The sequence below is a fragment of the Conger conger genome, chromosome 1, assembly GCF_963514075.1.
Source record: "Conger conger chromosome 1, fConCon1.1, whole genome shotgun sequence".
Lineage (NCBI taxonomy): Eukaryota > Metazoa > Chordata > Actinopteri > Anguilliformes > Congridae > Conger > Conger conger.
Genome location: NC_083760.1, coordinates 21771110 through 21799027, shown reverse-complemented (window position 1 = coordinate 21799027; position 27918 = coordinate 21771110). Strand labels below are relative to the sequence as shown.

Here is a 27918-nt window from a genome sequence, read left to right as displayed (position 1 = left end):
TATCAACTCCACATTACACTTTACTCGGGCGATTACTTGTAAGTAGGCTAATAGCCACATATACCAAAGGTTCTCTTTTACTGACACTGTAAATAAAATAATAACAAAATATAATTACGTTTTGCAATATGTTGGATAGTTAGCTTCTGGTCTAAACGCAGATACGCGTACTTGCGCTCTGTCAAGCTCAAACAAAGTCGTAACTTCATGCTGCATAACACAAAAAATATATTTATTTTGGAACACACGCGGGTTTAAAAAATAAAGGGGTAGATTATTTCATATTGTTTAAGCTACTTTGTGCCTCGACAAAGGATTTGCTGAATTACGTAACACGTTAGAGAGCCCGTTATAGAAAAACATGATTCAACATTTCATGTTAACCTCGGAGTGATGGGTATAGTAGGTTAGACTTCAGGGGGCTGAACGTCTTCTAAGCATGCAGGGATCAAAAAGACAAAAGTGGGAGTTTCCAAAAATAAAACCCATGCAAAGCCTCAAAAATTTCCCGGTGACTTCAGATCCAAGGAGGTGGTCAGATCTGTGGGAGCAGGATTCAAACCAGAGAACTTTCAGTTTGAGCCGTAGTGCAGTTTCAGACTTGGAATCGCATCTCTGCCTGCAGTTTTCACTTTGGAGAAAAACATGAGATGTAACGGGCGGATAAATATTTAACGCAATCAATGAGATACGCAACATCTCCTTGTGATAACTGATAACAGAGCGACGCTGTGAAACGAGTTTCTCTCATTTTATCGTTCGCATTTTTATTTTCGAGAGCAATTTGTTGCCTTTTTTGCAGTTGCGCCTTGAAAGTTTACCTGTGCATTATGAAAAGGACAAATCAATGAAATCTACACGCTTGTTTGTGCATTTATTTTCATTGACAGCTTTCTTCCCTCGAGTGAAAGAAAATCCCGCTTAGGTTCTGATTGCGGATGACTTTAGTTTAGAATCGAACCTTATAAAGTGTAATTGAAAAACAGCCGCATTATCAGAATAATATTGGATAATTGTTTCTGTCTGTTGTTTTGTTTTTGCCTTTGAAGATGGACAGATTGGGGATTTTGGTTTTATTAGTATTAACTATCGTACTAGCGCAAGTATGTTACAGTAAAAAGGACTTTGCAGGTGGCAGGCACGAAAGTGCAGGGGCTCGAGCTGTGTGGGATCAGGGACGTGCCCGAGCCAGAAACCAGGGTCACAGTGCTGGGGGAATTGGAGACGGTTCCTCGGCCCAGCAACCGACTGAAAGTTCGTACAGGACGCATAACAATAATTCACGCTCAGACAGGGGGGTAGAACAGCTGAAAAGCGCACTGTCACAGCAAGAAAATAGACACGCGACCGTGGCTGAGACTGGTAGCCCAGTTACGCCACAGAAAACGGATGCATCGTACAAGTTATTGGACTCTACCGTTCCCTTGGACAGCACGCGCAGAACCCCAAAACAACGGACAGCTAGGAGCCCATCTCAGCAAAGACACCGGATAAATACCAGGCAGAATCCTGCTGGTAACGGAAATAAACCCAGTACTGCAAGCCTGAGGCGTCTTGTTGGGTAAGATATATCCCTAATGAATGTATTAATAACACTGTTAATCACACGACGTCTTGTTATTCTCTCAAAATGTAGTTCCCATCACGAGTAAGTTTATTCTGCCTTGCACAGATGCACTACTAAGGCAGTAACAGATGTGACGCACGAGTACCTTTATCATTCTGACAGTGTTTACTGGATTTGGCCAACATGTGTAGCCTACCAAGCACGCGCCTCTATGATTGGTCTAAAGTACAATGCATTGTTTGTAGTTGGTGTCGACGTTTTGCGGCATGACTTCAGATCTGAGCTCATACGAGGTTGCTGGCTTACTCCCCAGCTCTTTGACTGGAACGGTATATTGTGCATTACTTTATTAACATTTTTCTATTAGGCGTTTCCAGATATCCCATACCTTGGATTAATCTGTGTAGTTATGATTGTATATAAATTAATTTGCCACTACATAGTTATAGTAGTCTACTAAGTATAATCTCTGTTTTAAGGGCAGATCGTTGTCGCTCACATAGTGAACATCGTCTGCACTGCAGTATTGAGTGTAAAATAATAATACCAGTACAACTGTTACGGCTGTTGTGGAATGCGTAAAAGTGAACAAAAGTATGCAAACGTTCCTACGTTTTTGAATTTTAATGAAAGTACAAGTTTTAGAGGAACAGTTTGAATACCTCCAGAGGTTTGCAGTTTGTTTAATGCCCCTTGTGATTTGCAGATGTATAGGTTCAAATCATGGTCCTCACAGTCCAAGTACTGCTGGTTTTCCACCCTCCCTTTACCTGGCAACCAGATGTGAATACAGTCTGGCCAATCAGTCGCACTAATTGTTCAGTTAATTACCTCAGAGAAAAGTAAACCAGGGCTGGGTTTGGATTTGAGGACCACATTTGAGTATCCATGGTGTATACCTCCCACTTAAATGCCCTTGTGACAGTCTTCTTAACAATTAAGCAAGAGCCCTGGCCGAACGAATGTGCCCCTTCGTTTTATTTTACTGGATTCACCCCTCCATTCACACTCTTAGTTGCCTGAAGGCTTAACCAATTGAAGTGTCCTTTCTGGATACCAACAGCTGTGTGGTGTAATGCTATGCCCTTGTTATTGAATGTATGTGGTTGGAGGAGAAGTTTGTAGAATGGACCTGGCATTAACTGTAATGCGTACATATGTATACATTTATATATAAATATGTGTTTCCATTTGAGGATAACAAGAAATCCTTGAGAATTTAAAAGCCCGGATACTGTCTCTCTCTGTATTCCCCTCTGTTTCCTCGTGTCACTTATTTTTCTCATGGGATTCAGTCTGCCACTAGGCACGCCGTGGTTGTACAAAGCCTTGGCAGACATTTGTAAACGTCTTCAGTGATCAGAACCACCTGTCCCCCTGACCACATTCTCCGTATGCTGAAAATTGCCAAAATTTTGTTTTTATTTTTTCCTCCAAACATAGCTGTGAGTTGTTTCCATAAACTTTTGTGTGCGTGTATGTGGGTGTGTGTGTGTGTGTTTCTTAAATTAAGCACCATTAAGCTGGCATATCTGTTCTGTTTAATGGGTAAATACTGGAGGAAAAATGTTAAACACACATTGTTCTTAAAGGTTCATGTTGGTTTATGGCGAGAGCACCATTTCCATATTCTTCAATTAGGGATAATGTTATAATGAGTCTTGTGGGAAACATATTGTCTTAAGAAATAGGCTTAGAATTTTAGGGAAATTGTATAAACAATATAATTGCCATTATAATTGGATATCTGTGTGCATGGGCGAAGGTTACAGAATATATTCAGGGATTCCTTTGGCCACATAGCAGCAATTAGAGAAGCAAATATCTTTCTATTTAATTGTCATTCCAACTGGAGTATTTCAGACAGCCCTTCCCTGAAACCCATAAAGAGAAATATGCATTTTAATCAATGGCTATTCCATTGTATCAGCATTATTCCCCATTAGATATATCCTACATTCCAATTCCAATTTGTTAAGCATAATACTAAAGGGAACAATCTGCACAGCAGCCAATGTTTCAGCTCTTTTATCCCGCAGTGTGGAATGCCCAATCATAACTGTTGGGCCATTACATCACTGCCACATGCTATCAGTTCAGAGAGTGCAGGATAGATAACACGCATCTTCTGAAGCACATGTTGCAAGGAATGCCAACACACTGCTATTTTCCAAGTTGGCGATTGCATACTGTTACACTTATCATGCCTATTGTGCATGAGAAATCAATATCCAGTGCTTTCTGCCGTACAGATTAATGAATCCAGCATGCTGCTGTGGAGATATTCGACTTATATCGGTGATGCCAACATGCTTTTTTGTCAGTGGTCTAATTTTCCTGCTGGGACATTGTGCAGGGATAAGTCATATGTTTTGTCTCTTTCTGATTCATTACCTGAAAGTGAAACATCCGCCGGTTGCTAGCGAATGGGAGTTGACACATTTCCAGGCTTCCCCCTGTTCTGACTCATTCATTGCGTTTGGTTCAGGCCCTCGGGGAGAAAAATGTGTCATGTGCTGTGTACAGTACCGTGTCTGCTCACTCAAGCTGCCCAGTTATAAAGCCCAGGTTTTATGCCTGCATGGGCTGCAATGTTGGATAACCCCAGTGTGCTGTGCACTCTGTAAATTTGTACCAATTTTGTATAGTGCATGCCTTAACCACCTTTATGTGTATACAGTAGACCAGCGCTTCTCAACTCCAGGTCCTGCGGGCCTCAGTGTCTCCAGGTTTTTGCTCCTACCGTGCGCTACACCACCTGATTTCACTAATTTTACCTGCTTGGTTCAGATAATAAGCTAGTTAGTGAAATCAGGTGGTGTATCACGCGGTTGAAGCAAATGGCAGCAGATGCTATGGCCCGCAGGACATGGAGTTAAGTAGCGCTGCTGTAGACATTAAAACATGAAATTGAAATATTGAAATTACTATGCTCATTGAATTTCAGTTCTCCTCTTGTGTGAACTGTCCCTTGAAAACAGATAATCTTTGGCCAAATCCTGCGGTGAGGGCTGTTAATGTGTCTACTTTACCAGTGTAGTTTGCATAAAACAAATAATTTTATAAAATGGCTCGACGGATGACATGTCTACTGGCTGGTTAACTCAAGTTTTTGTGTTTTCATTTAGCAATCACTGCTGTTCTCTGGCTTGTTTATTTCTGATCGACCAGGACCTCATCCAGAACATTGTGGTTGTTTTGGTGAACTGATCATCCTTTGAAAAACTATGTATTTTATTGGCAGCACATTTCTGTAATTATCTATGGAACAAATAAAGCTTGATTGATTTGAATGGATCAGGGAGAAAACAGAGCTCACAACTTGATTGCAAGTGGAGGAGAAAGCATCCTGTTTCGCGCAAAAACACATGTGCAAGATGTATTTAATTGCTTTCCTATCAGGGAAAGGAATTCGGATGCAAACAGAGGGAATGAAGACAGCCTGGGCCGGAAGAAGCAGCCTTTCATGGGGGAGACAGTGGGGTGCAATTTCTTTGATTATAATAAGAGGCCTGCATGTCTGAACATGTGTGGCACTTCCTCAGTGCAGAAATAAGCCACAGCAAGACTGCCCACTTCATCCCTAAAATGATTTTCGTTTGGGTGAATCATTTCACGACACGCATCCATCGACCTCGAAATGTGTCCATGGAACATCGAATAACGGCCGTTTAATCGCAATGCTTCGCGGTAATGTAATGTCGTTCCTTTAATAATAATGTAGCGTGAGGCCGAAATGGGAGGGACCAGAAAATGTCTGGCATGCACTGCTACTCAAGTCCTCCATGATCTAATGCGATCAAGAGCTGCGATTTCCTTTAAAGGACATTTATTTATTCAAACCGCTCTGCTTTAATCTCAGATGTTCCCCTTTCTTACACTTTGGTGAGCCCGTTTGTGTTTTCGGACCCATAGCTTTCCCGGTATGGGAAAACAGACCAGGATGCACTCTTGCCTGTATTGTGTTCTGCCAGCTGCCCCTTCTCCTCACTCCTCAGTCCACCAGCGAGCTGCGTGATCAGCATGTCGGCAAGTCCATGCCACGCATAGCTGGCGCAGGCAAACAGTAGGCACGCAATCCATCAAAGGAGTCGCAATGAGACAGGACAGCCCAGCTGACATGTATAGTTGATGGCCAAATAATGCGCTGACCCACGGGACTGTCATGAACAGTACTTGTCCAGCCAAGATTCAATATCAGCCGCAGTGCAATTCTCAAACTAAAACACGACCGTCCACCAAGCAACCCATCAAACCCCTCTCTTTTATTCGTTCTGCACGAAAAAGGGCCTAGTCTAGCTCTTTGTCCCAGCATTTGAGCCGATGAAATCCTGTAGTTCTGGCATCCGATTTAAGGGGATTTGATTACCCAACGGTGCTCCTGCATCCTGTCAGAGTAAAGTGTACATTTACGTAGTGTCACAAGTTTTAGTGGAATTCAGGTTTCGGCTTTCTTTCGGGGATTTGAGGAAGCCTTGTTTCTTGGTATTTCTGTGTACTTGGTATTTCTTAATGTGTCCCGATGAAGCACACCAGTGCAGTGCCGGTGGATCAGGCTGTGAAGAATCCGGTTATTACAGTTCGAAACTTGTCATCCTTCATTTGGCTTGAGATTTATGCAAGGCGCGGGACGCTTTTCTACTCCCTGTTTCTCTTTTGTCCCTGGAAGGTTCAGATAACCCGCTGTTTGTTTTCACACAGACTCCGCAGAGAGAAATGTGCGGCATCACAGCCGCAGATAGGGTTACGTGCTTTGCTCAAAAGTGTAATTGAATCAAATGTAAGTATGTGTATTTCTCCAGGGTTTTCTCCGCGTAGGCTGTCCCTGTTTGAAACAACTCGAAACTATTGGTTTTCTTTAAGACTTTAATCTTGACAGATTAAATTTGAAACCACAAACGCTGTGCTCTTTGTCCAGCTGTTAATCCAGAAATGTGCATAGTTTCTCGTGTGTGCGTGTCTTGACTGCTGGCGTTGATTTTGTGTTCTGTAGGCCCAATGTCTGCGGAGGACAGCAGTGCTGCTCTGGATGGGCCGTGGCCCCAGGGACTAACCGATGCATTAAGCGTAAGTACATAACCAACTTTAGGGTCTTCTTTGATTCATGGTTGTTGGTGATTTGTAATACTCAATGTTTGGAGCCTAAGGGTATGCTGTCTGTTTCTTGACTTGACTTTGGATTTTCCAGACCAAAACCCATTTATTTTATTGCCATTACACAGCTCTTTATATACTGTGATAGTACATCCTGTAAACATGTCTGCAATTAGATTGGGCTTTTCACAATCTTGCGACGTGTTCAAATACCTTGGAAGAAAATGGCCACATTTTCATATCCAAATATGTACTGCTATTACGTTGACAAGATGGCTCATCAGAAGACTTCTCTAAATTCTCTAAAATGTTTCTTTATTTTCCCATGGCTTGACAGTAAATAGAAACAGTCCTAATCAACATTTACCATTACTTGAGTGGATGAGAAAAATCATTATGTTTTTGAACTTCCACAGCTTAAATTCCCTGAAAGCATTACTAAAAAACTCACTTTTACAGTATGCAGTATGCAGACCAACACAATTGAGCTACAGTTGATGACTTTTTGAAAACGATTCAGACCTCACAAAAATGACATCATTTCTAAAGTCTTCTGAAAAAGATGAAAATTGATGAGAGCTTTTGAGGTTACTCGGAGCATAGGGAATCCAGCCGGTACATAAAAGCCATTTCCATTTTTTGAGAATGCATTTTCCAAAGCTCAATGGAAAATAATCCAATTCTTCCAAAGGTTTTGTGTTTTTAGAATGCTGGGTGCTATTGAAGCTTTTAGAAATGCAAGAAATGTATAACTTATTCAACTCAAGAAAAAAATCTTACTTTAGGTAGGCACACACTCATTATAGGCTCATATTTCTGGATGGTGCACAGCTGCTGAAGGTAACAGGCCAAAGCAGAAGTGAACACAGGGAGAATACAGGGCTCCTGTTGACATGGCGAAACTGAAAACACAAAGCTACTGTATCGGCTATCATTACAGTACCAAACACCCATGTTGAGAGTCCAGCACATCTCTGTGTGGCTGCATTAACTGCTCAGTCCAAGGCCAAGTGAAGTGGAAAGGAATATGTTGGCCATTCTTCTTATCTAGTGGAGTTAAAAAAAACTGAGCAAAGATGAGAGTTTGTCTTTTGAGCAGTGTAAACCGCCCTATGTGCTTATTATGAGGCGTACACTGTTTTACATCATTGGTCTTTATTTGTGTAATCCTGAGATGTTCTGTGTATTCTTCTCAAAAGTTCAATAGTGTAGTTGACACTCACACTGAGGAGATCTTGGCTATGGAGCTGGGAGAATACCCCAAACGGAGCCTGTGAAAATGAAGGAATTACTCTCACATCAAACATACTGTATTACTCTCCTCCCGCTGTCTTTTATTATGCAATGGGACTTCACTGTTTGGTCAAGATGACCTTTTGAAAAAATCCAGAAGTTCAGTTTTTTAAAAGAAAATGAAACCCAGTTCACAAATTCTCAGACTGGCTTGTAGTACTGTACCATGCCATTGATGCCATTAAATGTGGTATACACTTTTACTGTTTTTTAACCCCTCTCTCCCACTAAAAAAATGGGAGTTACAGCAATCGATGACCACCAGTGTTAAAATTGTTGAGAGGAGCATAAGTAATGGTGTGGTAGAAAATGGCGTTATTTTGGATAGTACAACAATAAAGATGTTAACACTATGCACAATGTTCAAAGTGACCTCTCATGCAGGAGCGATACAAAGGGAAATACTGATAAACACATATTAAAGTGCAATACTGTGAACAAGAATCCCTCCCTTTGTGTAGTTCCTGTGACTTCCTCTGTGTGAAATATCAGCTCTTCTCTATAATCTCTGTGGAAATGCTAGACAAGCCTGTTATGGCTCCTGATGGTTCCTGCTTGTCATATCAGCCTGGAAGGAGGGAGGCAGTTCTTTGCCTTGACACGCTTCCTTTAACTGAACAAACCCAAAATATTATCAGAAATAAACACTGAGAGTGTGTAAGACAACCACACATCTGGAGGTTTTGCCGGCATTGTTTCAAGTGTCACAGGTCAGGCAAAGTCACAATGGTATATTCCAAGGACCCTGGTACCGAAATAACACATTCCCTATCATTCAGCAGGAGTGCTTTCATTTAAAAAAGGGAGGTGAGTTAACTGGGTCACATTTAATGAAAATATTCTGGCGGTGGGAGGTACTTTTTCAATTTTCAGATAAAGTGTTTGCAGAGCCATAATAAACAGAGAAAGTTACATTTACAATCAGAGGTCTGTGTTGATTTACGATCAGGTTTCATATAAAACCCACTATATCGAGGGCCCACCAACATATATTAAGCAAGACTGTTTTTTTAATATCCACCTGATTCTGCATTCCTCCTTTAGTTGTTGAGTTACAATTGGGTTCTACACACATTTGCTTTAGATAGTACAATGTAGGTCATTACAATTTCAGTATGAACCATTTAATCTCTTAGCAATGAGCATTCAGTGTTGATTTATTAATTTATTTAATACGGTTTACATAGAACAGAACAGTGAGCATAACAAGTGGCTTCTGCTCATTTCAGTCCCAGTCTCTAGATGGCCCTTTAAAAAAAACAAAAAACAACAGTCAAAAACACGTTTGCAAGAAAAAGGTATAAAAACTGTCAAAAGCTCTAATTAAAGGCGTAACCGCTCTCTGTATTTTTGTTTGAGCACAAAAATATGTGATGTGTCAGTTGATGTGTATTTTAAATGGAAGTGACAGATATTGGTGAATAATTACCCACTTGTATATTTTAAGTGTAATTTGACCATCATTTTAAGCATTTGCAAGTGTTACCATATTTGTTCTTGTAACAGTTCATATTTGGCAAACAATATGTTTTCTTTACTGTACATCTGGTGTTAAACCGTGTCAAAAGCAAAAGCAATTAAACATAAATGCTAGCTGATGCAAGGCATGAAGCAGCCCGTGAGAGGATGTAACTGAACTACTCACGTTCCTGTCTGCTACAGGAATCGCAGTAAATGGATAAATCGGTCTTTTTCACATCAGCTTTGTAGTCATTCAAGTTTTATTGAGATTGAGGTTTCTTTTCATTTTTGACCACCATCATTTGTTGTAAACTGGAATAGCAGGGTACCAAAAATAGCAATTTTAGAAAGGTTATCTTTAAATTTTACAGGCACCAAATGCAGAAACCACATGTAAATCTGCACTAAAACATGTTGCTTATGGGAAGAAGTCATGGTAACAGCCTGTTCTGAGTGGAAATGCACTTCACCTTGGAAGTCCCCGGCTGCTGTTCATGTTGCAGTTGGGCTGAATAAAGCTAATTTGTAGGAATATTTACCATGTCTCCTAAAATAATAAATCCTATATACAGCATATCATATCATTGTCATATTTATCTGTTCCAACTTAAGCTTGGTCCATTAGTTAATAATAATAATAATAATAATAATAATAATAATAATTCCACCCCTTCCACATCTGGCCACATTGGTATTCACAATATTCACGACTTGGTTGTGTTATTTGTTAAAAAAAATCCAATGTTACAACTTACCCCATTATCAGGTAATTATTTATGCTATGATATTTATTCCATTGTGATGTATAGCACCCAACAAATGTAAGAAAGACTGAAAAGTGTGACAGTTTGCCCCACTCTCCCCTATTTCTAAATGTGGCTTTGTGCTCTACCCACTGAAAAAGAACCACCTCAACCTCACTTCACAAGTCCTGGTGAATGGTGTGCAAACTGTGCCATAAATTAAACTAAAGAGTGCAATAGACATCACCCAAATTAAATGAGTAAATATTTAGAACAGAAAGTCAAATAAAGCACCTCATCAAAATGTGTTGGCAAATCTCCCTTCCACCCCTGCACAATCTGGCCATTCTTAGAGCATGGCCAGAACCCAGGTGCGAAGGTACAATCAGCCGAGTGACTCCCACACTGTGACCCGATGCGAACACAGGCTCCACTGCCTGCTCTGGGAGCCCTCGCACCGGAGACCTCCGGAGAGACGGCAATTCCTCTGCTCCTCCGACAACTGCGATATGTGCTGAGTTTGAGAGAGCAGCTCAGGGTGCTCAGAGGGAAGGCCGTATGAAAAAGGTTTACAAAGCGGTAAAGTCGAGGAAGGACCATCCACAAGGTGAGAAGAGAAATGGCATTCACCAAGACTTCAGTGAGGAAATATAAAGGAAATGGAGCCTTGGAATGTTGTCTGTTATTGAAGCTGTCAATCCAGTGCTAAGTGTAAATCACAGTTTGAACAAATGTAGTTGGAGCTGCTGCCTCTGCAGGTTTTTACAGATAGGGGCTGGTTTGATGTCTGGCCAGAGGACCTTGGAACATTATTTAAAAAGATGGATGTTTAAAAATAGAAAACAGGTTGTTAAAACAAGAAAGCCTATAGTTAAAGATTGAAAGCCTTTTTGGAAAGTGGGGCAGAAAATGTAGCTTCCATGTTGTGCAATTCTGAAGTGAAATGCCCCACTCCTCTTTCTGCTTGTACAGTATGAGCCGATGTCAGATGACGAGAAGGTTGTTGTTTGTGCAGACAGGAACTTCTGCACCGCCTGGCACAGTGTCATGTTTTCCCCAAAGGAAACTGATGATGAGTTGGACTGAATATATTTTGTGATAGTCATCTTGAATTTTTAATCTGGAAAATATGCGGTATATTATCCCAGAGGGAAGTCCAGAGAGAGAACAAAGAAGTCTGGAATTAAGAACAAACCAAAAAATAATAATATTGAGTATCGTGAATTTGTTTACCTCACTGTATTGCTCCTTTAATCATACTGTAAATTAGCTACTGAGACTGAAACTCTTGAGTAAAAGACAGGAATTTCCAGCCTTTGAAATGAAAACACATTTGGGAAGAAAACAACATATGAAATAGTTTTTTCTTTGTTTGTTGTACTTTAGAAGGTTAGGCATCCATGTTATTCCATGAGGTTCTATGCTAAATATCCATGAGTTGCTTGAGGGCGTTCCTGACTAACTTCATCGGAATTCACAATATACACATTTGCTTGCTCATATCGCTGAATCAACTGCCAACTGGTCTCAGCATGAGAATCAGCAGCTGGTTGCCATCCAGATTGTGTGCGTCCTTCTCTTGCCCAAATTCAATTCAATTCAATGTTATTTGTATAGCGCTTTCTACAATACAAGATTATCACAAAGCAGCCTTACAAAGATCCCAGGCCTGAGACCCCCGCAGGGAAAGCCTAGGCGACAGTAGCAAGGAAAAACTCTGATCTACATCATACATTAGTACCTGTTTATATCTACGTAAGGAGAAAACAAATTAAAGCTCTTGCTTTTGTCTCATTTTCTTCATCCCAAGTGTAAACCTTTCTGCCAGGGGTTAAAGGCAATATGGGCAGTGTGAAGACCCTTTCCTCTGGATGACCTACAGGTGGATTGGCTACAAGTCAAAATGGAATTCATGAATAGGGCTGATTTCTCAAATATTACACACTTAGAGTAAAAATGGAGCTGCCTAAAGGGTTGTACAGTTTATAGTTTGAAGACCTTTCTTGTTGATACCAGTGCCTGTTTTTCAATGAATGTGGTCATATTGCTTGAAGTTGAAATCTGCAACTCAATGGTATATTCAGACTGGCCCTGGAAAATGCTGTTGTCTCATTTGTGGAATTCTGAGCAATGAACTGCTTTCCAGATTAATTGAATTATAATATGTGATGTTAATTGCAACAGATCGGGGCTGTTACATTGTAATTGGGACATTACACATTACATTACATTAATGGCCTTTGGCAGATATTCTTATCCAGAGTGACGTACAGTTGATTATACTAAGCATGAGACAATCCTCCCCTGGAGCAATGCAGGGTTAAGGGCCTTGCTCAAGAGCCTAATGACTGTGCAGATCTTATTGTGGCTACACCGGTGATTGAACCAACAACCTTGCGGGTCCCAGTCGTGTACCTTTACCACTACACTACAGGCCACTCAAGGACCCATTGAAAAAGCAAAGCAGTACTGACACTGGTCAGTCCTGGGAAGGACCATCAGGTTTTATAATCCTTCTGCTACTGAGATTTGATTCAATCAGTGTTTCTGATGACAGTCCCCGAAGAAATAAAGTTACTGGGACGTTTCAGGACCATATTGGCATGTGCTATAAAACGGAGCCAGGTGTGACGAGGCCTCCAGCTGGAGAGGGCCTCTGTTTATTTTTGTATTTATTTACAAGTGAAGCTGAAGCCCTTGAGGCCCAAAGAGTGCATCTGGTTTCTGTATCTCCTCTGCTCTTATGAGAACAGATGCCAGATCTTCACATCTGTTCTACACAAAAGCAGCCATTCCCACAGAGAGCAGGAGCCACGCAAGTAAAAGTGGAAAACGCATAGTGATGAGCACCCAAGTGCTTTCGCAGCCAGAGAAGTAGACAGGAGGACTGCGTCATGTCTGCATGTATGTACCACTCCCGGTGTATTCGACGACTTTAGCTTAGTGCCTGAAAAAAGCGACGGCTCTCCATGGACCAGACAGATTTCAGCAGGAACTGCAGGAAGCTGCCTTGTAAAGTGGCTAGGTCTCTTAAGGACTACTGACTTGTGGACAGAGGGAGTCCTACAATTACAGCAGTAGTGTAGGTAGTTACTCCCAATTCTCCCAATTCTTGTCCTATGTTCAGGGAATTGCTGTGGTTGAGATTGCGGTCTTCAACAGCAGGATTGGCATATAGATGAAACTGGGAGTTGGGAATTCCCGAAGTGGGAGAGGCTCAGTGAAACTATTAGCCACATTAGAGTGTGGTTAAGCTTGTGAAAGTTTGACTCAGGCTCTCCTGTAGATGTCTCATGGAAGCCCTGGGCTATGACTTGCGTAAGGACGGCCTTTGTGGTCAGTTGTGGCCAGGCTGTGACAGTTCCACATGAATTTAAATAGTAAACATTTCCAGAAGCTCAGTAAGTGTCTTAAGAGTTTTTTTTATTTTTGTGTTGTTATAGTCCTATCACCCTGGCACCAAAGGTTGTCATTATACCTCTTCCACACTGGTATTTGTTTGGCATCTTACACAAAGCCACAGGGAAGAACCAGCATATTTGGGACTGTGGAACTTAGTTGTGTCGCATAGCAGAGTGAAGGATATTGTTCACAAATTTTGGGTGAATTTTGCTCTCACGGCTACCTGGAAGCCAGGAATGGCAAGTGACTGGAATGCTACTCACCATTTTTAATTGTTATAACAGAAATACGGATATCTCAGGCTGTTAAATTTCTGACATTCCTCAGGGTTGGATCATGAATCTTGTTTCTATCCTACAGTAGACAGACCCAAGAACCCCAATTGAATAAAAATGAAGTCTGCTTTGTTGATCTGAAGTGGACTTCACCCCCAGTTGTGGATTTGATTCATACATACAGTAGTTAATGAAAACGGTCGGTTCAGGTTACCATACAAAATATCCACTTACGTTAACAATACCCATAAATGGCAGGTGTACTGAAGAATTTTAGGGTTGCCTGAGATCAGATTGAACTTTATACACATTTCCTGTGTAACATGATCACATTCACTGGTACTCCAGCTGGCTCACTTGGTATGTGCACTGTCAGAAGTCTGGTTTTGCTCTCTAAGGTACATTTCCTGTAAATGTTCCATAACTGGGTCATATTTGTACTAACCTAAAAGGTTAAAGGGTACAAATTGAATACATCTAAGCGTGCGGTCCCAGTGACAAGCCATTGTATGCATATAGGCAACATTTTTGCACATTTATTCTGACAGTGTGAACTATTGGCACTGAAAGCTCAGTCTTTTACCATGCTTAAGGAATTCAGTAATTGATCTGGCTAGCCTGAAGTTGTTGACATTTAGCTGCTTGATGAAAACCACAAGTAATGAAAATTTTACTAGCAAGCTCATTCTGAACACAAAAACTTCACACATCTTGATAGCAGTCCGTATCGTGACCTACATCTTGGACTAATGTAACAAAGGTCACGGGACTGTGTATGTTATGAGAGTAGCTTTTTGTGTGGAATGGCATTTGCCCTCATTTTTTAAGGTACTGAGATGGTGAAGGTCTTTTCACTATCCCCTTACAAACCAGCTGGTTGTAGCCATGTGATGTACCTCAGCCTTCAACACAATGGATGTTAGCCTCTTAAATACTTACAGAGTCATAATCAATCACTGTTATTAGTGTGGGGGGAGGCTTGTCCTCTTGGCCTCTCTCAGTTGGTAATTGGCTTAATGACATAGTTTGCAGCACGGAAAGGGGACTGTATTTACCATGTCTCACCATGTAGGGAGAAGTGCTATAATATATCCATGCTGTTCTTTTTGTCCTACTTCAGCCTGTGGATATCGCTGGCAAATCAGCCTTAAGTTTTTAAGGCGGTTCACTATAACATTAACTCACCATGTTCCGAACAGAACACGGGGAAGCGGCCGCTTCCACCAGAAGTTAATGTCCGTACAATCGTAATTGTTATGTGTGATGAGTTATGTGGTTTATGATTATGGTTGCTTATTGACTATCCCAGACACTAAAACACTTTGATTCATGTGAATTTTACCAATAATTATAGAGAAAACAACAGATATCTGCACAACGTCTCTGTGTTCGGAAGACCGTGTTAGCTCACGATAGTCCAAATACCGCCGTATAAGCCAGCCTGGTCGTAGTCTCTCGTTAGCAACAGCTTCCCCACCACAATGTCACAGTGGACAACTATTACCATGTCACTGTGTGCTGAAATGGATCGCATATGTGACTTTATGAATTTATAAAAAAGCAAGTAATACTTTACACACACACAAAAACCAAAGCTGATCTGGACGTAATTTTTTTGATATTCGTCAAGAAAGTTGCACTGATCGGAACATGGGGAGCTGACGGTGTTTGGAACGCGGTGAGTTTACGTTAGCTGATCTTCAGCCATAATGATGCCAAATTATGCTGAAACAAGGAAGATACGCCTGAAGTGTTAAACTTCACAATGTAGGTTGCGTTTTATTTTATTACATGAATGCAAATTGCTTGGGCTGAAAGGGCAGGAAGTGACCCCAAGAAATGGATTGTGCTTGATTTACAGAGCAGCCCTTCATTGAAACACAGTTGAAAGGTGCATCTCTCAACCAAGGGAATAGAGCTGTGGAATAGAGCAGCCTCTTTAAGAGCTGCTGATTGACGTGCGGTAGAAAAGAGTTTCTTTTTGATTGCATTCCAGCTTTCCTTGGCTGGCTGAGCTACACAGGGCCCCATCCAACCCTAAAAAAACTGCTCACGGAGAAAGTCTGCCATCTCGCTTCAAATGAAAATCACACTCTCTCACAGAATTCTTCCTTAATTTGATCATATCCACTGCTATTAGAGACAGATTAAAACCTTCCCGTTTGGAGACATTTGGAGACACCATTAGCGCATGTGTTTTTTTCTTCCGGCCAGGATACAGAGTTACTATGCTTCGTTGGAAGTAACATCATGCACACCATAGATCCAAGCAGTTGGGTTGGGAAACTGTGAAATGGCCAGAAAGCACAAACTCTGCAGGATCACTGATGTTCAACTGATAACTCTTCCACTCGTACACTGCCTTCATTGTATTTAGTGGGACATGACATAGTTACTTGGAATACAGTTTTTTATGACTATTTGTCAATGGCGCTTTTTATACCGGCACTCTCTGTGATTCTGTCTGCTTGTGTTTAACAGCACCCTGAGACTGAGACCCTGAAACGAAGCATCCTGTTTTTCTCTTGTACGGCAAGGCTGTTACATTTGCAATCAGAAAGTCAGACATCTATTTTGTGTGCAGTGACAATATGTTACACCTGCAACCCTGGTTGTTTTTGGCCACAAACTGATGATCTTTCAATCAGTATTCATGGCCAATCGCAACGCCAGTTGCCTTTTCTTATAGAGGACAATAAAGCCCCGCACAGCACAGTTAGCTGTAATTTAGTGATTTGGCCACAACTGTGCATTGAGTCCATTCCAAAGAATGCAACTTGTACCAGTGAGCTTAGTAATGCCTGTAAAACCCAGAAAGAGACATGAGGGAAAGTGGATTAGCCCACAAAGCTGTATCCTTTTCTGAATTTTAGACAACAGGGTCTGGTTTCCTGCAAAAAACTCACCACGATCTAATCTCCAAGTTACCGCCCTGCAGGCTTGACTTCAACCAAAATTTCTTTGATAATGAATTCTTTTAGAAAGTAATAGCTTATTGGCTGCTCTTAATCAGTGCATCATGGCATAATTAACCACATCTGTGCACCATTGAATTCTGATTTATTTTTTATTTGTTCTCACTGAAATACGTAATTGCTGTATTTACTGTACTATCGTAATCTGGGCATTAAACCAATTTAAGTTTATTCCACTGTTGAAAGCAGACAATTTCATACTGCACGCCATGAAGGCTGAATTTTATTCCGTATTTTTTTGGCAAAATAATTTTCTCTGAGCACTTATTTGAAGCATATTCCGACTTAATGAATTTATGGTTGCACAAAATACATCAAATGTCTTTAGCAGTGTATCACCAGTAATATTTCCAAACTCTGTAGACAGAGTTGCCTGCTAATACATTTTTCCAAAGTGAAAAAAGGGAAGTCACGGATTTTGCAGTTTTCAGTTGGTTTTATGAAATCTGGACTCTTGTTTGGATGGAAATGTTTTCCACATTTATGGCTAGCCTACTATTGTTCAAGGACGCTAGCTTGCATTTAAATGTTTTAATTGATTTAGGTATTCAACTCACAGTCACGGCCTGCAACTGCAAAACCCTATCCAGTTATTTGGGCTCGTTTTGACAGCAAGGTCCCTTTTTTGTCTCGAGAAAGCTGGCAGTACCACTTCTTGAACTGAACTTGTCAACCGCTTGAAATGTCATGTGTCATTGTCATTTTTGTCTTACAACCCATCTAATGCTGTTTATCGTTTCATTTTGTTTAAAAGGTAATAAAAATACAAGCAATGCTTCTGATTATAATCAGACCTAAGATGAGCTGCGGTGTTCTCGGCCGTGTGGCTCTCATCTATGCTGTGAGCTTGCAGCACAGCTGTTTTAATTTCCCATCCATCAACATTTACAATCTCGGAGCCTACGCGGCTCGCTGTTGTAAGGGAAAAAAATAATGTTACTGGCAGAAAGAAGGTCAGATTTTATCTTTCCAACTTTATCTTCGCTGTAGTCTGTTCCTTCTCAACCTGCACTGTAAAGATCTGGCACGCTGGTATATTCTGGCTCTAACAATTCCATGGGATCAAGAACACCTTTATTTAGCTTAACAAAATTAAGAGGCAACATGTCCTTACAAATCATACATTGCTGTGCAATATGCCCTTTTCTGGTTGAATCAGGCTCTAGAATCTAGATTGCTGTGCAATATGCTCTTTTTTTTGGTTGACTCTGGAATCTGGAACTCTTTTCTCCCTGTTTGTAGATGCTGCTATAATGCAGGATTAAAAAACGAATGTTAACAGGTTAAGACGTTGGCTGTTTCGATTGTCCATTTTGGTTGAATGATTAACCATACCCAAAAGTATACCCAACCTACTTTCATCATGACATCAACTGTAATTATACTTAAGACATTCTGAAGTGTAAAATAGCATGTTTCAGATATACTCCAGCATGTTAGATTTTCACATGAGTCTACAAGCAGTATCATCGAAATAGAGATTATTTTACAATTATATTATTGTATTATTATTATTATTATTATTATTATTATTATTATTATTTTAATCAAAGCAGGGTTGCATAGAAAAGCCTTCATTTATGTTATGGGGCATAGTTTGTGCTTTATATAGATATGTGCCGTCTGTGTACAGGTAGGTAACCTGTGTGTAAAAAACGACATTTTCCCCCGCATCACCAGTGGGTCAGTAAATCCCCGGGCCTCATCTGGCGATGCAGTTGAGTGCGAAGTGAAGTGATTGGTACACAGACGGACGTGTGCTCCTGCGCCCGATTTACAGGCCCAGGGTGGAGAAGCCAGAAGGTTACGCAGTCCACGGTTCAGGGGCATAACTCTCTCGGACAGGCCCGAGAGCTTTATAGGCCATTAGACGGATCCTGTAATCAATACACACCGTGGCAAGAGGCCGTCATTATCCAGGCTCCAGGCTGGACGCTTTCAATTTGCTTCACAAACCGGGGATGAGGGGTGGGGGCTGCCTTCCCTCCACCAGCTGTTGTCTGTCTGCGTGTTGGATTTTCTCCCTGTTTGGGCCGACTCCACTGCATGTTTTTCTAATTGCAGCTGAAGTGGGTTACCACACTGGGTCTGAGTATGGTCTGCAGTTGATGAAGATGCAACAGCTATTTTCCTCCTGTAGAATACTTGCAGATAAAACCCATGTTTTGAGAAATACTTTGCATGTTGATGGTCTTTGGTAAGTGTAATATAGTTTTGTACCTGTGTCATGATGAGTTCTTTAGTAGGCGTGTGGGAATAATCTACCTCAGGGACTTTTTGCAGACTCTTGTGCATTAATTTATGTGTCATATCTGGTACGGCATTGCTGTTTCCATCATTACAGTGCATACTTTGACAGCCTCTGCTATTTTCTTAGTTTTTTTAAGCAGTGTGATGTGCGATGGCCCATATCAGAGATTAATATCAGAGATTAATTGTGGGACATAGGCGCGGCAAACATCTATCTTTCACATAGTTTCATTCTGGACATTGAATATTGAACACAATGTGCGTTTCATATCATAATTTTCTCTCTCTCGCTCTCTCTCTCTCACAAACTCTCTCATTCATTTGCTTGCCCCACAGTCATATGGAAACCATTTAAATATTCTCTGGTAAATATATTTTGATGATCTTTGGTGAAAACACAGTCTCAAATGGTCCACCCTGCACAAACCCATACCAAAATACTTTCTCACGTAAAACATTTTTCAGAGCTCCGCTCATTATGGGTTTAGTGAAGACGACTGTGGACACTACACTGATCTGAGAAAGCGTGGCTAATCCCAAGGTACACAGTGTCATGGGTCAGCAGCAGGTTAAAGCCCTAACTACTGTACACATTGGGAAAAACCAAGCTATAACAGAAACATATGAATTTGACACTGCAGTTCTGTGAAACGCTATCCTGGCCAGGCCCATCAATAAAAGGGAAATTCCTACAGTAGGTCTTACCAAGTATTGGACCACCATCAGAGTATTTTCTTGGTAATAATTATCAAGGCCATAAAAATGGACTTGGACTTACTGTATACTGATAGCTTTCATGATGAATGGTTATAGAGGAACACTGCTACTGGTGAAATAGCTGAACGATTTGCCCTGGATCTGCGTGCTGCTAGCTGCTGATCTGTAACAACTGCTCAGTGTGTTTGAGGGTGCAGAGACAGCCACTCTGGGAAAAGTGTCTAACTTCAAGAAATGTGCAGTTTGCTGATGGTTTTTTGATGCTGCCAGTTCCAAACTCCAACATACATTTTTCCTCCCTGGCACAACTTGGAATAATGTTCCTAGGTACATCATGACTGGAGCTCTGTTTCCAGCAACAAGGTTCTCAGACAGGATTCATCTGAAATCAGGATTCAACCTACTTAGGATTTCTTAGTCAGGATAAATAACTCATTTGGATGGTAAGTGAAAGTAATAAATGGAAAGATGACAGGAAATTTTGGGCATGTGTTTTTGTCAGTTCAATTAGCTGCCGCATTTCCCTAATTAAGTTCAGACTGCTGATATAGTATGACACTTAACCCTTGTGTATTCTTAACATTCTGTATATGCCCCTTCACTAAACCCCTAAGATAAAGCTGCTTAATTAAATTTTAAACCCAAAATCTATTTTGCATGAAGAAACAACCTGTCACTCATCGCAAACTTTGTCATCAAATCTAAAGTTGAAAAAAGTTTTCTCTGCTGTTAAACATAGTGGTGGGTCATTTTTGACCCTTAAGACAACACAAGGCAAACATAAGGGTTAACCTCATAATTACCAAGATGATAATTTTTGACAAGACTCCAGCTCTTCTCAATGATGTGGAGTATTTGATCTCAGGAACACTGACCTCTATAGTTCTCTTATGAGATGTGTTCAGTAGCTGAGAATGTCAACAAAGTGCCAAAGAATCAGCTGTCATTTCCTATTAATTTCAGTCCAATTGCGCATTCGAAGGCATCACGCCAGACACGGTCAGTATCACAAAACTTGGCTAGTGAAAAAAGTATGGGCCGAATTCTATGACTTCTTTCCAATATCAAAAGTACGCCTTGGTCTTTTCAACTAAAGATCAGAGATTTGGACAAGAAACTTATTAAACTATTTTGCTAAAAACAAAAAAACGTATACTGAAACTGTATTCATTTGTATCACCAAAGTACTTCACAGTAGACAAAACAATGAAAGCATAATGGAACATACAAAACAACTGTGAACCAATAAAAATATACATATGGAATAAAGGCTAAGGTAATAGCAGCATGGGTGACCTATACTATTTTAGATTAGAGATGACATTGTGCTGCTCCTCTTTGACACACAAACAGAGCGACAGGACCTGTGCCAGTGCTTGTTTATAGCTCAGAAGAAGAGGCTGGAACTGGAGAAAGGCCCCTCACATCCAAAGTTCATAATAAAGCACAATCTGATCAAACTGCGGGAGGGCTCTCCCAGATTATACCACTCACAAAGACAGCATTTCATTATTTATGCTGTTTTGAAAAGTACAAGGATAAATTGAGCCTGTGACAGTATCAGTGACCTTTGAAAGGAAATGGAGGAATTTTTATATGCACTTGAGCGATGCGAAATATTCAGGCCTTAGCTGAATGAGCGGATTGTAAAAAGTATGATGGTTTGAATTACTGTGAAGGGGAGTGGAGGTGGAGGAGAACTCCAGTGAATAGTAACAGCATTGGGACACCACAGTGAAAATACCAGGCCAGCGGTGGAGGTTCTGTGGTCGGTCTAATACACACTTCCAAACAGGTTAATGGACTTATTGCCTGTGGTGGAACCATTTATGAACCATTTCCTCCTTTTACGAGTCAAAAATTATTTTAATATGAATTCTATGTGTTTTATATTTAGATTTCATTTGGGGCTCTTGTTCTGTGGCAAGAAACAACACAATAATTATTAAAGCATTGTTTTACAAATATTTCTGAAACTATTCTATAAAAGCTATCTTGTCCCCACAGGGTAAATTGTCTAATGGCTACTTTGTAATCAGTAATGTGGTAAATTATAGCTTAGCCATTATTATTATTAATATTATTATTAGAAGTAGTAGTAGTAGTAGTTGTAGTAGTTGTCTGATTGTCAGTATGTCAGTAGTAGTTAGATTGTCATGAAACAAGACTGTTACTCATAATAAATTTGTTATGAAGCCAAGAACCCACACTGCTCAAAATGTGTATTTGTACAAAATAATTACATGTGTATGGATTTTCCCCACTTGATATAGCCAGCACAAATTTACCATTAACTTGCAATGCCTCCCTTTAGCGTAGGATTATGTTTATGTATTGCTCTTTAAAGACGGCCAGACTGCACCATAGCTTGGGTGGTCGCAGTGTGCTGACATCCTGACTGATTGTCCTGTGCAGCGTTTCAGCCGGGGTCAGGAAATGCATTTAGGCTTTATGTTTACTTGTGTGCCTGCCCAGCATGATGGGATGTGAAAGCCAAGGGCCCATAAGCCCAGTGGAAACCAAGTATGAGGGTGAAGGTGACAGTAAAACGTCAGCATCTCCTCATCAAGACGTTTTGGCTTCAGCGGAGTCCCTTTCCGCCTTTCTCACTGCCAAGTCCCCCAGTGACCACCACTCTCCACAGTACCTGAGGGAACATCAGCACTCTATGAGGTTACCTCTCCTTTCACAAGGGCTCACTGAAGACTTGTTTAGCTATGGACCCTAGACTCAAATTCATTGTCAGTTGAGGAGGTAAGCGTGAAGGCTTTGCCAAACATCCTCAGCCAGGCTCACCCTGGAGGCCTAGACATGAGCACATTTACTGGTCTTCTTCTTGAAAGGAGAGCATTTTCCGTTTGGCAGAAGTGATACAAGACACGTCTCCCGTGACAGACTGATTGGGCTTGATTATCATCTGCATGCATTTAGCTAGCACACTGCTTGTCCCAACTTTCTGTCTCTTTACTTACTCATTTGGTAGGGAACACACTGCATGTAAATATCATATTGATATTGTAAAGCGTACGGTGAAAATGGTGTCCCAATAGATGTTGAATGATTTACAGATTCTGCACCACATTAAACATTCATGTTTAGTGTCAGTTTCCTATAACAATTTACAGTGTGAGCTCTCTTTCGACATACTCACCTTTACCCGATCAGGATTGTGTGCACAATAAGGTCAGAAATGTCTGAATAACTATCATGGGAGTTGGTAATTTGGATGCATGCACTGCTGTAAGTAAAGTTATTCAGCTACAATGAAATTCCCCAGGGGAAATGGCTTTTTTAGACTCATAAATGGACTATTTTGACTTTTTCTGTGGTTTTTTTGGCAATTGAACCCATATATGGTTTCAATTTCTCCACCATTTCACTTCATAGTTGTCTCATAGATTTACAAACCAGCTGGGTGTACAGAGTTCTATAAATTGTAACAGTTATTTCATAGCCAGCAGGCAATAGTTTGTTATTTCAGATAGGATATGCTAGGTGGGGGGCTATGGTGCTTTTCAGATTCTAAATATTTTCAAATTCACTGTGTTTTTCTAAGGCCCTGCAGTGTACTGCTTTAATAGTGTGGCTGATAGTTTGGCCACAGGTAGATGGCTGATTTTGAGGTTCTTGTTTAAAAGGCCTGACAGCCATAGAAACCGCGTGGAGTCTCAGCTGTCGCTGATTCGTTCAGCACTATTATCCTAACACAAAGTGCTCCTTTTTTCCCTCCCACATTGCAGCAGAAAGCAAGGTGTCCTCAAATAACATTCACAGGGGAAGGAGAATAGAAACAGGAAACTGCTGATTTCAATTAGGTCCTTAGCTGCTGCTCTGCAATACGTTATACTAAGAAACTTGGTGGCAGGTCCAAGGAAGAGGTCTTCTACTGTGCACTCTGCCCTGTCCAGTCTTGGCTTTTTTTACTTCCAGGACCGGGCATCCAATCATCACATTCATAATTAAATCCAACAACAATAATTCAAAGAATGTTTCCAATTTCCGTTTTTTTCGCCAACAAGTCCTTTTTTTTATTTTTTATTAGTCCCCGATGTAATAATTAAACCGCATTTTTGTCAAGTGAATGGAATGCGAAGCAATTAGTTTTAATGATGTGCAAGACAAATCGACACGACAGCAATTACTGTGACAGAGTGATGGGCAGCCAAGACCCAGTCAAGAGGCAGTGACACTGCTGTAACCAGCCTTGTCAACTGGTGTCAGCCTCTCTCCGCAATCAAAGGAGCTCATGTCAGCGCTCAGCGGCTGATGTGTTCTTTCTGGCTGAAAAGCGCCTGCGTCTGGTATAGTGCCCTACAGTAGTGGAGAATTAAAAGACAGAGACAGGATAGATGGAAGGCTTATTGGTCAGCAGGGACAAAGGGAATTGGAATCACAGGGCCAGCTGTTTTAGAGAGATGTACACTGGCTGTTGTGGACAGATGGGTTTTCGGGTATCTGCTGAAACCCTTCTCCCGCTTTTTACTGCAATCTTTGGCTTCGGTTGATGCAGTTCTGCCCTAAACCCTTGTAATATTTGAGGCTAAACAGACCATGGCCCAAGCACTGGCAGTATTCCAGTTATAGGTCTAGTTAGCAGGATGATATATATAGCTCCTAGTCAAACAGAACCCAAACAAACCTTATTTTATCCTGTGGTGGAAAACTTGCATCATGTACCAAGTTATATGACTCCACAAGCACATTACCCTGGCTAAGTTTGCTTCATCAGAAGAGAGGTTGTTTACGTAAAACAAAATTCTCAAACAGATTTCAGAATGGAACATCCTTCTATTGGAACACCCAATTTGTTTAATTCTGATGTATTACTGACCCTCTAAATTTAGATTTCTTTATTATAAGCAGATAGAATGAGCAGTTGAGACTTTTTTTGCAAATATTTTGAATTAATTTGTGCCATGTCAGTGGTGAATTATTCTTTGTTAATGGTTTCTATAAACATTGAAAAGCTTGTTCTGAATTGGTTCAGCTGTAAATTGTGTACTATGAATCTATGTTCTGGAGATGCATGCACAATGGGAAACAGAAGGAACTGGGAGAAAGTAGATCTCTAGAGCCTGTGAAAAGGGAACTGCTGTCCTGCAATATGTCTGGCTCTAGCAGGTGTAGCTAGCTTTATGTTAAAGGCTTAACTCAGCAACACCGATTAGAACCTCACCTACTGATCAGAAGAAGTAATTGAAGATTGGACAATTCCTTTGGTGGACGTATCTCTCACTATTAAAGCTCATAGTCTTGTAAATGATGAGCATATCAGCCAAGGTGGCAGGAAACGCTGGAGAGTTTTGTGTTCAGAGGCCCTCCTCCATCCCACAGAGCCGGAGTGTGAAGGATTAAGCCTTGGCGCTACCTGTCACTCTCTACAGCATCTGTGTCAATAGCATTCCGCTGCTGTTGACAGAGTCTTTGCCACCAGGGAGCTGCCACCTGTTTTAGTGTTTGAGGACAATATTGTAAATTCCCAGAGTGCCCTCCAGAACATACACTGGAGCCACAGAAGGGCGCGGCTGTTTGTTTTATATCACAGGCCACAGAGCCTGGTGGGTGGAAGAACCGTCCATGACCACACGATTACTTCACCATTTGCCATATATACAGTATGCTGTCAATTTATAAATGTGGTTCTTACTTCACTCTTTCGAAGAGTTGGCAAGCAAAGTAAACCCCCTGTAGATTCTGTTAGTTTTGTCAATATTAAATAACTTCAAAAACCATTACTTTTATGAAGTATGAAATGATAATTCAGCCTGCTGTACAAATACGGAATTGCCTACGGCCATCACATTTGTGGAATGTTGGGTTATATTTGTTGGTGTCAGTCTAAATTACCGAGATGTCTTAATACCATTCCTGCGGTTTTTTCAAGTGTAGCTGTGTTCAGAGAGAAATCATTTTGGAAAGAATCCCATGCAGCCATTGTTGGCCTGTCGTCCACTCAACACAAAAGAATGGGATTAAAATGTATCTGACAAAACACACAGATTCTTTTTTATTCATTCTGGAAGACAGTTAATGGGATAACCTTAAACGCCCAAGGCCTTGATTATTGTTAAGGAAACGTTGGTGGAACTACAGCATAGTCCTGATCTTGGAAAGCCACCAGTTCCACCTGAGTACTTAATCACCCAATTAAACTAATCAGTGTCTGGATTTAACCGGTCTGGCTTAGTTTTGAGAAGGTCAGTATCACAGAGAGAAGCTGCTGTGCCGCAGGTCTGCAGCGGTTCGGCTTAGCGCGCTACCCTCACCCCCGACTCGCAGCACATGACCCAGCGTGACTCAGCGGGTAACGGCAGCTAACGTTTCCCCCCTCTCTCCACCCCCCCCCCCACAGCTGACTGCCAGCCCCCCTGCCAGAACCGGGGCTCCTGCAGCCGGCCCCACACCTGCGTGTGCCGCTCGGGGTTCCAGGGCGCCCACTGCGAGGAGGTGGCCCCAGAGCAGGTGTACATCCGGTCGGGCACCTCCCGGGCCCTCATGCCCGTCCGGCCGGGCAGCGGCCCCCAGCAGCAGCAGCGCAGGAGGCCCAGTGAGCGGCAGGCCGCGGACAGCGCCAGTGGCGGCAGGGCTCAGACTCCCAGACCGCAGGCCCCAGTCACGAGACCGCCCCTCGCCACCGCGTAAGTCATTAACATTCCTCCCCCGTCGCAGCCCCTGCAATTTTCCCCTCTTAATTAATTGCATTTTCAATTCAGCCCTTTCTTCAGTGGTCTCCCCCCCCCCTCCCCTCCCCTGCTCTTTTATGTCAATGGAACAGTCTGTTTTTTCCCAACACAGTGTGAAGAAAATTGCCTCTCAATTGTATTAAACATAATTTGACCTCAGAAAATAGCTTCCACTTTTAAGGGGAGGGAAGAAAGTACACAACTGATACTAAACACCAGATTTCGGGTCACGGCTTTTTAATGAAATGTGTACCAACTCTGTTTATCTCTGATAGACTAGAAGAAGTGGGGGGGGGGGGGTTCTCAAAACGATCTCAGGGTTCATAACAGCGAAAACTTGCCTCCTGTTACTGAAGAAGCCTTTCAGCTGGAATGAATCTGAATGTACCTTATGCTGCAGCTGAATTAACATTTTTAACCTTTTCACTTCAAATTCGTAGCATGATTCCAATGCATGATGGGATAAAACAGGTTAAGATGGCAATTTCCCAATGAATTCTGTTTTAAAGACAACCTTCTTGTCACCCAGTCAGGGTCATCTCAGGTCAAACAGAGCATGGCTAACAGGGCTGAGGTTCTTGCAGGTGATGCTGAAGGCTACCCTTATCTATGAAGACTAGCTTGTGAGTAATGGCGTACAGCAGTACTGTAAATATCATGTCCGTCATCGTCTCTGATTGGAGTATTCTGGCCTATCAGCTCAGTATGGTTCGACTTAGCGCGTTACCCTAGCCCCCAACTCACAGCTCACTCCTGCTGCTGGACATCGACAGTATTTCTGAGCTCATGTATATGAGTGTTGTGTGTGTGGCACGTGTGTGCGAGTACTCCTGTGAGCGTGTGCGTCAGGCCCATCCTGTGAACATCCCCCAAATGCCCGCCTGTTCGCTGTCAGGCTGGACCTCGCCCCTCAGATCCCCATACTGGCAGGAAAGACACAATTACCTAGGGTGGGCCGGTGACCCACGGCAACAGCTCACTCAGCAGTCTCCATTGGTAACCAGAATGTGGCCGCTGATGCACATCCGGCTTCACTCCAGTACAGTACAGATCCCATTGCAATGGCACAGCCAACTGCATGCGGGAAGGAGGCCAGAGCTGTTGTTTCAGGGGTATTAGTCAGCCTGTGAACTGGCCCTTCCCTGCTGCTCAAAGTGAGGGCTTGGCCGGCGGGGGAGTTTTTGGGCTGGAAATGGCCGAACGCACCTACACATGTCATCGCTCCCCATGCACTCACCAACGCCCCTGGCTGCCTCTGTTCTTTCCCACCATCACACAGCACTGATGATGCCGTCTTCCTCTCTAAAGGTCTACACCTGAGAGCCAACAACTCTATCCAAGTGAGGACATTCGTGTGTGTGTGTCTCTGGGATGAGAGCAGGAATTGGGACAACATTCTTACCTAATGATGTTGGGTTTAACACTGTTTGCCTTTATATTGAGCGGATAACAGAGTCC

General features: G+C 41.8%; 1 protein-coding gene across 1 annotated transcript in view; it reads left to right on the top strand.

Moving 5' to 3' along the window:
• The first annotated feature begins 540 nt into the window (after positions 1 to 540).
• The window catches only part of LOC133124573 (latent-transforming growth factor beta-binding protein 2-like), a 119416-nt gene continuing 92038 nt past the window's right edge, over positions 541 to 27918 (top strand). The window contains exons 1-3 of the mRNA XM_061235882.1: positions 541 to 1561; positions 6561 to 6634; positions 26130 to 26415. Of these exons, the coding sequence (XP_061091866.1) occupies positions 1050 to 1561; positions 6561 to 6634; positions 26130 to 26415 (872 nt within the window). The 5' untranslated portion in view covers positions 541 to 1049. The remainder of the gene's footprint in view (positions 1562 to 6560; positions 6635 to 26129; positions 26416 to 27918) is intronic.